Source organism: Cuculus canorus, chromosome 2 (assembly GCF_017976375.1).
Source record: "Cuculus canorus isolate bCucCan1 chromosome 2, bCucCan1.pri, whole genome shotgun sequence".
Classification (NCBI taxonomy): domain Eukaryota; kingdom Metazoa; phylum Chordata; class Aves; order Cuculiformes; family Cuculidae; genus Cuculus; species Cuculus canorus.
In genome coordinates, this window is record NC_071402.1 from 68,394,462 (window position 1) to 68,406,768 (window position 12,307).

Here is a 12,307-nt window from a genome sequence, read left to right on the forward strand (position 1 = left end):
CCTTTCTGTGAAAAATTTTTTCCTGATACCCAGTCTGACCCTCCCCTGGTGCAGTTTGAGGCCATTTCCCCTTGTCCTGTCCCCTGTCACTTGGGAGAAAAGGCCAGCTCCCTCCTCTCTACAACCTCCTGAAAGGTAGCTGTAGAGAGCAATAAGGTCTCCCCTCAGCCTCCTCTTCTCCAGGCTAAACAACCCCAGCTCCCTCAGCCGCTCCTCATAAGACTTGTTCTCCAGCCCCCTCACCAGCTTCGTTGCTCTTCTCTGGACACGCTCCAGAGTCTCAACATCCTTCTTGTGGTGAGGGGCCCAGAACTGAACACAGGATTTGAGGTGCAGTCTCACCAGTGCTGGGGACAGGCAGAATCACCTCCCTGGACCTGCTGGTCACGCCCTTTCTGATACAAGCCAAGATGCCATTGGCCTTCTTGGCCGCCTGGGCACACTGCTGGCTCATGTTCAGTTGCTGTCAACCAACACCCCCAGGTCCTTCTCCTCCGTACAGCTTTCTAGCCACTCTTCCCCTGGTCTGTTGCTCTGCACAGGGTTGTGTCCCAAGTGCAAGACCCAGCCTCGTTAAACCTCATGCCTCATTGCCATTTAACAGCTGAGAGCAGCCGATCTCATGGAGCAATTGTTCCATACCAGGAAACGGGCGCCACCGCTGATGTAGCGCGGAAGGTATTTCCCGTGGGGGCGTTGCCGGGCAGCAGCCTCGTCCCCAGCCCAGGGGGCCCCGCCTCCTTCCGGTGCGCGCCCGGCGCTTCCGGCGCGCGGCCCTAGCCGCCCAATGGCAGCGCGGTGCAGTCGGGAACCGGGCGGAAGTGCTACGCTGTACGGGCTTCCGCCCTCCCTGCGGCCCCGGCTCCGGCCCCCTCCGCGCTTCCGTGTCGGCGCGAAGAGCGGCCGCTGTCGCGGGCACCGGCACCGGCACCGGCACCACCACCACCCACCACCACCATGAACCGCTTCTTCGGCAAAGCCAAGCCGAAGGCGCCTCCGCCCAGCCTCACCGACTGCATCGGCACGGTGAGCGGCCTCCCGCGGGGGCGGTGTGAGAGGGAGTGTGCGGCCTGGGCAGTGGGGAGACGGTGGGCCCGGGGCCGGGGAGGCCCCGGGCGGGTTGAACGGGATCGGAGCGACCTGGCGTCGGTGAAGGAAGGTGTCCCTGCGCCTGCAGGGCTTGGACTGGGTGACCTGTAAAGGGCCCTTCCAGCCCGAACCACTTGATTCTGTGACTAACGCAGGCCTGTGCTTTGGTGACCCGTGTTTGCACGCCGGTCGGTGTGTATTTCAGTGTCCGCAGTATGTGTGGGAGTGTATGTGTGTACACCCACGTCTGTATGTGTTCCCTGTGCTCAGGAGCACATCCCATAAGCGGGTGCATGTTCCCATCCCACATACAGATACAGACAGCATGCATCTAAAAGCCTAGACCTCCATACATCTTCATGGATGTCTTCAGTATTTCCATCTGAGGACTTAATTCTGCCCTAGCTGACTCCTGCCCTACCAAGCTGTGCAAATGCAGGGACAGGAGCAAGGAAAACAGTTCTTCTGTCCGGTACAGAAGGTGGGAGGACAAATCCCACCTTCTAATGAAGGTTGTTCCGTTGCGGTTTCAATACAGGATGGAGGATGACGTGATTGAGAGCAGCCCTGCAGAGAAGGACTTGAGGGTCCTCATTGATGGGAAGCCTGACATGAGCCGCAATGTTCACTCATGGCCCAGAAAGCCAACTGTATCCTGGGCTGCATCAAAAGAAGTTTGGCCAGCAGATCGAGGGAGGTGATTCTGCCCCTCTGTTCCTCTCTTGTGAGACCTCATGTGGAATATTCTGTCCAGTTCTGGAATCTCCAACGTAAGAAGGGTATAGAGCTGTTGAAATGGGTCCAGAGGAGGGCTACAAAGATGATCAGAGGGCTGGAGCACCTCCCATATAAGGACAGGCTGAGAGAGTTGGGCTTGTTCAGCCTGGAGAAGAGAAGGCTCCCAGGAGACCTGAAAGTGCCTTTCCAGTACCTGAAGGGGCTACAAGAAAGCTGGGGAGGGACTGGCATAGGACCAGGGAAAACGTGCTTAAACTGGAGAGGGGCAGATTTAGACTTGACATTAGGAAGAATTTCTTCACCGTGAGAGTGGTGAGGCACTGGCACAGGTTGCCCAGGGAGGTTGTGGATGCCCCATCCCTGGAGGTGCTCAAGGCTAGGCTGGATGGGTCCTTGGGCAGCCTGATTAGTGGGATATCCCTGCCCATGGCAGGGGGGTTGGAACTAGATGATCTTTAAGGTCCCTTCCAACCTTAACGATACTATGACTGTTTACAAAGGCTTATAGTGATAAGACAAGGGGCAATGGGTATAAACCTGAAAGGGGCAGATTTAAACTAGATGCAAGGAAGAAATTCTTCGCTATGAGAGTTGTGAGGCATTGGCACAGGTTGCCCAGGGAAGTTGTGGATGCCCTGTGCCTGGAGGTGTTCAAGACCGGGCTGGATGGGACCTTGGGCAGCCTGGTCTAGTGGGATGTCCCTGCCCACAGCAGGGGAGTTGGAACTGGATGACCTTTAAGGTCCCTTCCAACGCAAACTATTCTATGATTCTGCTGCAGATGAGCTTGCTGTAGGTTCAATCACAAAGATGTATGCAGGTAGACAGTTAAGCAAGCCCAGATGAACTACGAAATGCTGATGAAACATGTGGTAGAACACTACAGCTTTTGTAAGGTTTGCCTGCCTGAAAAGAAGGTTAAGTTTTAAGAAAGTTCATCTTGTAATTTCATCGTCATCTTTTGGCTTTTAAGTTTGTGAAGAAAACTGTGGTATGCTTTTACAGATCCTTCTGATGTAAAATGATGTTAAAAGGTGAAGAAAGACTGAGGTCTTGAATATTTGCAGTTAATGAAGTAAAGTATCAGTGGTTTACAAAGTCAGGTGAAAGGTCAGTAATGGTTGTGGTATAAGTGGGGGTTAACTAAGGCTAACTAAGCATTAGCCCTGGAATCTGACAACATAATGCTTTTGTGGAAAAGTCACTGTTTTCCTTATAGAAGACTTATTTGCTACCAAGCAAAGACTCTCTAAGTTAAATGCCTAATACTTGTCAGCGTGACCTACGCAAACCCACGCACATCAGTCTCTTGCGGCTGCCAGTGGCTGGGATAAAGAGGGAATTAGTCATAGTTTGTGTTTTTCCCAGTGTCTTATTTTACTGACAAAGCATCTGTATTGCTTTTTAGCAGTATTAAGCCCAAACGTAGCTCCAGGTATGTTTAGCTAGAACAGTAAACAAAGCACACGCTTAAAAACCAGGATTAGTTTTCCATTTTTACTTGTAAATGCTTCAGTGGATGGCTAGAGCTCCAATATCCATTTGGGATACTCCTGTTGATGCTTTGATTTGCCATTTTGGCAGCATAAACTGAAGACGGAAATGTCTCCATCACAATGACCAATTCTGTATTAGTCTATTAGATTTTTTGGGGCTGATTTTGCCAGTTCCAAGTCAGTGTGCATTTTGTAATGTTGAGGTGAATCAAACCAAAATTTAGGTATGCCAGCAGACCATCTTCTTCTAAGAGTTTTTTCAATGCCCAGAGATTTTTGGGTGCGTAAATGGTGTAATTTAAACAGCTATTGTGATTGTCATCACTAGGATTTTAGGGTTTCTTTTCTCAAAACAAGTGGTCGTCAGTTCCACCAAGTAGGAGCTGTGTGCAGTTTTGATCCTGTTCTAGTTGTTTGTAATTCCATTTTCTGAAAATTAGGCTCTACAAGACGGCAGGTTAACTGAAAAGCAGAGTTTCAGGTTTATTTTACGTAGTTATGACTTTGGCAACCAATGATGAGTTACAGGGTGGTTTTTAAGATATAAACCTGTGTTGGTCAGCTCTTGAGAGATAAAGGTCGGGCTCCAAGCACGGCTCTGTGGAATGCGGAAGTCTATAAACCACTGTTGTCGTTACTGAGCTCCATGTAAGACTTTTACCCTGCTTTGACATCTTCCAGTTTTTGTGGATGGAACTAAAATTTAAGAGTTCTCTATATTACTGAGTGAGGAGCAACATACATCCTTTTACAAGTTCAGAGTTTATGGATTAACTTTTTGTGCCAATTTACACGAAGTAAGTTATCTGATTTGTGAGACTTGCTGTGTTTTCAGTTCATTTAGCAGTCTTTGGTAGGGATCCTGCTAAAGGACTAGAGATGCCATTAGATTGTTTTCTTACATTGTATGTGAGTTATTATTAAAGACAGCAGTGTAAGATACTAAAAAACCTACAATTTTTTTTTACCATGTTAAATTCAACAGTTCAAGTTACATCACTTCTGTGTTGTCTTCAGTCTTAGGCACATTTTGGTGTTCCTTTCGAAAGAGTCAATTTGCTTTGTAAAATCTCTTACTATGTTGTTTCAATTATAATTAGACATTAAATGGCAGTTGGGAATTACTGCATTTGGCAAGGAATGGTTAATGTTGACAGTTACCATTTGCTAAAAATATAGACAAGTCTTTGACAGTAATTATTCCTATATTTTGAATGTTCTTCCTTGTGTATGCAAAAGTGTATGCAAAAGTTGTATGACTAACTCATTAAGATCAGCAATCAATCACAATAGCCTTTTTTTTTCTGTGGTAAGAGAACAAGCATCAACTTAAAAATCTTCAATTATTTAGAGCTCTTGCATTTATAGAGGTGGCTTTATGGGATGGCTGATCTGAAATGTTTACTGAAGCCTGTGAAACACTTCTCCCTAGTTTTCTTGGATGGCTGATTCCTATCAAGTTTGCCAGCTGGCTGTGTGATGCCCTCCTGTCTCCTCCCTTACTCCCCGTGTTTATGTTCCCACTCTCTGCCTTCGGGTTCCTGCTCGCTCTTGCCGTGCCTGCCTCAATGTTGTACTTAGTGGCAAATCTTTCTTCTCCTTGCTGGCTGACAAAATCAGATAACTCAAAGCTGTCATGGGGTCGGTAGGAGGTGTTTTTACTTTTTTTTCCTTGATAAAACACTCTCAACGTATGTTTTTTCAAAGTAGTAGTTAGGAAACATAGGAACAAAACGCTAATAGTTGTGACAACAATATTGAAATTCAGTCTTATATGCGATGTTATTTTTTTTTTAATTGAAATAAGCTGCAATTTTGCTTAATAGGGATTTGGGATACCACAGTCACTCTCTTTTGTTCAGCTTGAGGCCCTTATGTAGCAATGAAATATACCTCAGTATGCCTTGTGAATAATAGAAAGCAGCACTTCAAGTTCTAATATACAGTCTAGTTTTCTTTTGGATAATTTAAATCCATTTTCTCCTCTTCTGTCCATTCTTATTTTTAAAAGCTGAGGTCCTGTGTAATGTGTGTGTGAAGTTTTTATGTAGTTAATCAATGTAGGAGCATCCATCTCTGTTTAAAGATAGTACTGCCTAAAAGAATCATTATAAAAATTAACCACATAACTGCTTTTCCCCTGTGAGGGAGGCTGACCTCAAAGATGCTTTTAGCTGATGAGGATCTCAAGGAGGTGCTACACTGTGAACCTGCAAGAGCTTTAAAATTGGAAATCTCTTTCTCTTGCTAATAGTAAAATATTTAGCATAATAGAAAGCTTAATACAATTTCTTTCAATGCCAGCTGTGTCCAGGCACTTGCAAGTCTTGTGTGGAGTGTTCATATCAAACGTTTTGCTCAGGATGCCTCTGGCAAATGCACGTTGCTATCATAGAGCAGAGATTTAAAAGGATCATTGAGACACCAGAATGAAAATCCACACAATTATGCATGTTTAGCTGCACTATTAGCAAGTCAAAATTGTAAATTTGCACTGATCAGTCTCATGCTATAATTGGAATGTCATTATATTCTAATCCCTAGAGAGGCCACTTGGAATGAGACGTTAATGAGCTTTATTTTGTTGTTTCCAGAGAAATGCTGTGATAGTCAGTTCATGTTAAGAGGGCTTGCTTTGTTTTTTTAATATGAATTTGTGTACACTATTAGAATGATCTATACCCATGCTTGGTTATGTAATTAATTGCCATAATGACAACTATGTGATATGCTTTGCTCCAGGGCTGTTAGGATTGACTGCTGGGGGTCTCTTACTGAGGTACACAGCTACTGCTGGGATTTGGAGCAAAAGTGCTGTATTAATTCAGAGTTGCTACCAAGAGGAACTGCAGCATTCTGCTCCCTTTGTGGGAAGCAGGAGAAAGAGTGTCTCTGTGAAGTTGGGCAGCTTTGACAAAGTAGTTAAGTCTGGCTTCCTAAATGTAACCAGTAATCCAGGTATCATTCAGAAGGGTTGATGTTCCCTGCCCATCTAGAATACACCTCTAACCTTGCTGAACACATCCCTGTCCCTTTTGCATTGCCTCCCATATCTGACAGCATGGTACGCTTCTGCTTTTCTTTTTCCATTCCAGATTACTCCCTGATACTGTACGTTACCAGAAATTCCTGAATGGAGACTGTGACTTGAGTGGGTGTGCGAGGGAGCATCTCGAACTTATAAGAACACGTTAGAATGGCAGAGTTTCCTCTAACCTCAGAATGCTTCTTGTGCTCCTTGTAGAAGGCGTTTCACTTGGTTCTGGTTTTGCATTCTCTACAAACTAAACTGTTTACAAACCCACTGAATAAAGGAACAATTTGGTTAGAAGCACAATGAAACTGAGGCTGTTCTTTTTATTGTCCTGTGTCTGAGTGAAACCGTAATGAATGGAGGTTTTGTGTGTTTTCCCCATTTTGTATTAAAGGTGGACAGCAGAGCTGAGTCAATTGACAAGAAGATTGCCAAGCTTGATGCAGAACTGGTGAAGTATAAGGATCAGATGAAGAAGATGAGAGAGGGGCCTGCAAAGGTAAGAATCTTCTATGGTATTTAAGAATGAGAGGATGTGACTCACGTTTCTTGTCATGTAGTAGAGTGATTAAGCCAGTTCATCAGGTTCTTAGAACTGCATCTTGCCCTACTGGATGGGATATAACGTCCTGCAGAATTGTTTTAGTTCTGAAGCATCTCTTAGACATGTGTCTTTGAACAGCGTATTTATTGGGTTTTATTTCCTCCAAAGTGTAATATATTTCCTCAGTCAGTCAAAGTGTAATATATTTCCTCTTGCTTCCCTTCTTCCTTCTGTTACCTGAACTAAGTCTGGTAGAGAGTCTGTTTTGTTCATTGCCCGAAATAAAAGATCTGTACTATGCAGAAAGAGAGTAGGAAAAAACATTTTTGAAAGGTAATGAACATACAATATTAAATTAATCTAAAAATAAACATATCTAATATAAACAGTATTGTAAAAGTACCTTTTGCAGTATTATTTATGCTGACTGTTGAAATCTTTTGATGAAAAATGGTTCTGTTGGACTAGGTTTGACTTGGTATTCTGCTTATCAAAAAAATTTAAATTCAAAAGTGAGAAATTAAAAAATATTTTCTATTAGAAGCTTATATACAAGCCTGTTCAGTTAATCAGTAGCACAGGACAAATGCTGAATGTGACTATTGTTAGAAGTCTTTGCACTGGTAACTGAGGAATCTTTTGGAAAGCTGAAATGCAATACATTAGGTTTAAGTAGCATAATAAAGACTAAAGTCAGATATTTTTTCCTAATGTTACAATATTGTGTCTTTCAGAACACTGTAAAGCAGAAAGCATTGAGAGTGTTAAAGCAGAAGCGAATGTGAGTTTAAACTTTTCTCAGTTTGGGATTAATGAACGCTGGTTTTCTTTAAGGGGGTGGTACTTGTTGAGTATTTGTGAACTCTTACCATCCAAAATATCCCACAGTAGGGAACACTAATTCAGGTGCGGAGGCCTGCTTGGGTTTGCTTAGGGTTTTTTTTTTCTCTTTTTTTTGACTGTGCTGTCTGCTAATTTTATTTGATAATTGTTTCCCACTTACAGTCACTGTGCCCCTCATAATAGCCTATCATCACATCTCTCAGTCATCTCTTTTCCATCTTGTTGAACAGCAATATATTTAGCCATCCCTTGTCCAGAAGATGTTTTGTAATTGAATCATCCTTGTTTTGCAGACCTTCTGCCTTGGATGTTTGAAGAAGGACTCTTTGTTTGGTTTTATGCTTTCATTTTTATGTTTAACTTGACGTATTTTACATTCTTGTTTGGATGCAACTTTAGCTGTTTGAAGGACGAATTCTTGATTTTTGAAGTATCCCTTTTCTTTTAACTGTTGTTTCCTTTTTTCTGCCCTATCCTCCTCCCTGCCCTGCAAAGCTCCAGTGCAGAGCCACTGTGGCTTGCATAACCTGCACCTCTTCCATTCTGCTGACAGCATTATTGAGCAGTGGCATGCATCTCTAGTGATTAAAACTTTTGCTATGTCCTCACCCACTGGATACGCCTATACAAATATGGTTTTGCCATCAATTAAAACAGAAGCTTAGTTCAGGGATAGCGTCATCAAGTTTAAATACACAGAAATGCATAACGGCCAGATATTTATGAAGCTTTTTATTCTGCGGTGATTGTAATAATTTTTTTTAAATCTTACGTTTTGACTATTGCTGATTTTTCAATTTTTTAAAAAAATTTAGGGTTTGGGGTTTTTTTTGCAATAAATAGTGTGATGTTTTAAAGCTATTTGCATTGTTTTTAACAGGTATGAACAGCAGCGGGATAACCTGTCACAGCAGTCTTTTAATATGGAACAAGCTAATTACACCATTCAGGCACTGAAGGACACAAAGACAACGGTACCAGTATACTAATTTCACGTTTGTTTAACTTGTGTGCGCTGTATCAGATACAAGCATGTTGTTTGACTCTGTTCTAGGTTGACGCAATGAAACTGGGGGTGAAAGAAATGAAGAAAGCTTACAAGCAAGTCAAAATTGATCAAATTGAGGTGAGCTTATATAGCTTAAATTATCAAACAGAAACAGTGCACTGAAATAGTGATTTGTATACTATGTAACTTAAAGGTAAGCTGGCTGCTTTAGTTTACATGAGTTTGCCTCCTTTTTTAATGGAACCACCATCATAATTCCTTCCTGATTTCTCTGGTACTGCACAATCAGTTGTTTGCCTACTTGCACTGACTGTTTTCTTTCTTTCCTTGTTGAGCTAATCTTTAATCTCTCCCTTACTTTCCTCTGCACTTCACCACAAGTGAATGTTGGTGAATACTTCCTGCTATGGCTTTTTTTGTCTTCCTCCCCACCCCCAAATGTTAGCAACATGTGGATTAGTCCTTTGCTCCCTCAGTTCCAGGCAGTGCCTGATTTCTTATTTTTTTTTAAAAAAAAGGCAAAACAGCTGAAAAAAAAACCCACCACCACCAACCAACAAAAAAAACCAACAAAACCAACCAAAATTTCAAGAGATCTGCAAGGCCTGGCCCTGTCTTCAGAAAATGCATTAAAACCCCCCACAAATAACTCTAAATATAATCTGAAGTATACTGTGCTTAAACTCTTTTCAAATGTCAGTGTAAAATTCCTTTACATTCTCTTTCCTATGCTGTTTTTATATGTGGACTGCATTGTAAACATTTTGGCAGGTATTGTTTCCTTACTTGTACTCAAGTGCCAGTAGGTATGCTGAAGTATCTTCTAAATGATGCTGTGGCACAACTCAGGTTAGTGCTTCTTTATCAGATGGTAGATTTAATTTCTCTAGATTTCATACTCTCCTGCTTTTCAAGATAATGCTGGATTCTAGGTAATTTATTAGATGTTTTCTATTAACCCTGAAGGATACTTAAACTGATTTACAGAGATGTTGTTTCAAGGCTCCTCTTTTTCTACCTGATACATTTATTATAATTTTAATAGTAGTTAAGGCCACACTACAGTGCTGAGTGCATGTGTCTGGTATTAATGCTGCCGCAGAGAATGGTTTATGCGTTAGGAAAATTCGAGTGCCTTATTCAGTTTAATAATTCCAATATATTTGATAAAGCTGTGATAAATTTAACTAAAACTGTTAATTGTGGACCTGTTGAAATTGTTTCTTTTTCCAGGACATACAAGATCAGTTAGAGGATATGATGGAAGAAGCTAATGAAGTCCAGGAGGCACTGAGTCGTAGTTATGGAACACCAGAGATTGATGAAGATGACTTGGAAGCAGGTGAGGAGGGTGGAGGATGATTTTTACATTTTACAGTAATGTAAAAACCATCATACAGTCATACACTGATTTTTAATGTCATTAGCCAGATATTTTAAGTGTATTTAAAAAAATACAGTTTAAATCACTTTTTTAAAAACATAAAAGCTGCGTTTCCTTTACAAGCAGTAATAAAAGTAATAAAAATGCGATACATAAATAGAATGCAGTGAAGGAAAGGTTTTATATTTTGTACATGTGTGTGTGTGTGTTCCGAACTGATGACTTAAATACTAAATGCATATGAATGTAAGCATTCAGCATGAATCCTGAATTTTTCTTTACAGAGAAACTTTCTTTTTCAAAGGGAATTCTTTGCATAATTTTTAAAACCAACATAATTAAATTTCAGAACTGGATGCGTTAGGAGATGAGCTTCTCGCTGATGAAGACAATTCCTATTTAGATGAAGCTGCATCTGCTCCAGCACTCCCAGAAGTCACTCCTACTGACACGAAAAACAAAGTAAGTCCTTTCACTTTTGAGTCATAGAATAGAATCATAGAACTGTTGGGGTTGGAAAAGGCCTCTAAGATCATCTAGTCCAGCCATCAGCCCAACACCACCATGCCTGCTGTGCCATGTCTACATGCTTTTGAAACACCCCTAGGGATGGAGACTCCACCACTTCCCTGAAAGCAAAATAAGTTTTTTTCTGGGTTTTTTTTTTTTGATTAATCTCACTTGTGTTGGTTGCTTGATATTTGGAATGCTTAATATTTTGAACAAAAAAAAAAAAAATGCTTAGTGTTTTATGGATGTTGAATGTTAAGTATGAGAGAATACAGTGGACTTGATGCTCCTTATTATATTTTAAAGAGCTAAAATGACATTTTGTAACTCATGTCTAGCATTGTGAGACTGCAAGTAGAATTTAGGTGTACCATTACAGCTCCTAATATAGTTATTCTTAAAAGGAGAAGAAAGTCTGTGTGTTTGCTTGTGGGGCTTTAATATAGCCTCCTAGTAAGGAAGAACATGTGTGCTCTTATTCTGATCTCAGCTGTCGCACAGTGACAATTACAGAAACATCACACTATAGAAATGGTAAGGAAACTTTTGTGCAATGTTCTGGTTGGTGGCGAGTTGTTAACCTGCTGCTGCTTTTTGTTTCTTACAGGATGGTGTATTGGTGGACGAGTTTGGATTGCCAAAGATCCCTGCAACATAAACGTTTCAAAAGCACAGCAGATATCATGAACTACACTTTAAAAATCAAATTAAGATTTTTATTTTTTTTTTTCTTTTTAATCCTGGAGAACTTGTCCTTCCAGTGTAACCTTAATATCACTACATCCTAGAGTGCAGTATGAGTGGCTGGTGGTGTTCTTTCTTTGAAGAAAGTTGTTCTACTACTGACTTTTCTATTAATGGAAAATTCGGCACAATTCCCTTCAGTGGAAGCAGTCAAATATGTTTTGATTTCTGTGTCTTATGGACAAAGTAGTACATGAAGAGTATTGATGGGTGTTGATAGCTTTATTTTGACTTTGTATTATGTTTCTCTTTCTTGAAACTAAGACTGTATGTTGCTGCTTACTCTCTGTAAAATAGCTCCCTTATTACTATGCTTATTTGATAAAAGAATTGAAAGCAATTTTTAAACTACGTCAGTCTTGAGACTTTTATGCTGTATCGTACTTGTAACCTTCTTGAAAGCTGTAATAAAATAGGGTTCTTGTTAACTTCATGTTCTATGGAAACATAAAATCATGTAGATGAGCTGATCCTTTTGTGTGGTGTTTCTGGTAATTAATTTTGTCTTAACTAGTCCCCTGTCTTTATTGGTGTCCTGTGCTGCTCAAGTACAGGCTTTGCCAGAGGTGGAGTCTGGTTCTGATCACAAAAGCTCCTTCTGCTGACTTTTGCACCTTCATGTTTACAGCAGGCTTGCTCTGGCCAGGTCTGTCCTCCCATCAGGAGCCGCTCAGAGTGACAACAAAAGTCAACCAAAAAACCAGCATACTAGCAAAAACAGTGGAATGAAACCTGCTGGTTTTCATTCAACAGCTGCAGGTCTGAACCTGGGCTCTGGTACTCATGTTTTTCAGGCCTGGAAGTGAGGGTTGCTGAGTGGCCACCGGTAAGGCCTGGTGCAGTGTGCTGGCAGTGCTGCTGGCTGGTAATGGCTGCTGATCCCTGAGGAATCCAGGAAGGGGTGCTTGCACCCAAA

General features: G+C 41.6%; 1 protein-coding gene across 1 annotated transcript; it reads left to right on the top strand.

Moving 5' to 3' along the window:
• The first annotated feature begins 828 nt into the window (after window positions 1-828).
• On the top strand, window positions 829-11,862 carry CHMP5 (charged multivesicular body protein 5). The gene is made up of 8 exons (XM_054060276.1): window positions 829-1,026; window positions 6,752-6,856; window positions 7,636-7,682; window positions 8,625-8,718; window positions 8,799-8,870; window positions 9,987-10,095; window positions 10,487-10,599; window positions 11,255-11,862. Exons 1-8 carry the CDS (start codon window positions 958-960, stop codon window positions 11,303-11,305), a joined length of 660 nt encoding a protein of 219 aa, XP_053916251.1. The 5' UTR covers window positions 829-957; the 3' UTR covers window positions 11,306-11,862.
• Window positions 11,863-12,307: the final 445 nt, after the last annotated feature.

Excerpts from the sequence above, each read along its gene's own strand:
- CHMP5 (XM_054060276.1), top strand. The coding sequence starts at position 958 with ATGAACCGCTTCTTCGGCAAAGCCAAGCCGAAGGCGCCTCCGCCCAGC. Across the intron at positions 6,857-7,635 it reads TGAGAGAGGGGCCTGCAAAG|AACACTGTAAAGCAGAAAGC; the intron begins GTAAGAATCTTC and ends TGTGTCTTTCAG. Across the intron at positions 7,683-8,624 it reads GTGTTAAAGCAGAAGCGAAT|GTATGAACAGCAGCGGGATA; the intron begins GTGAGTTTAAAC and ends TGTTTTTAACAG.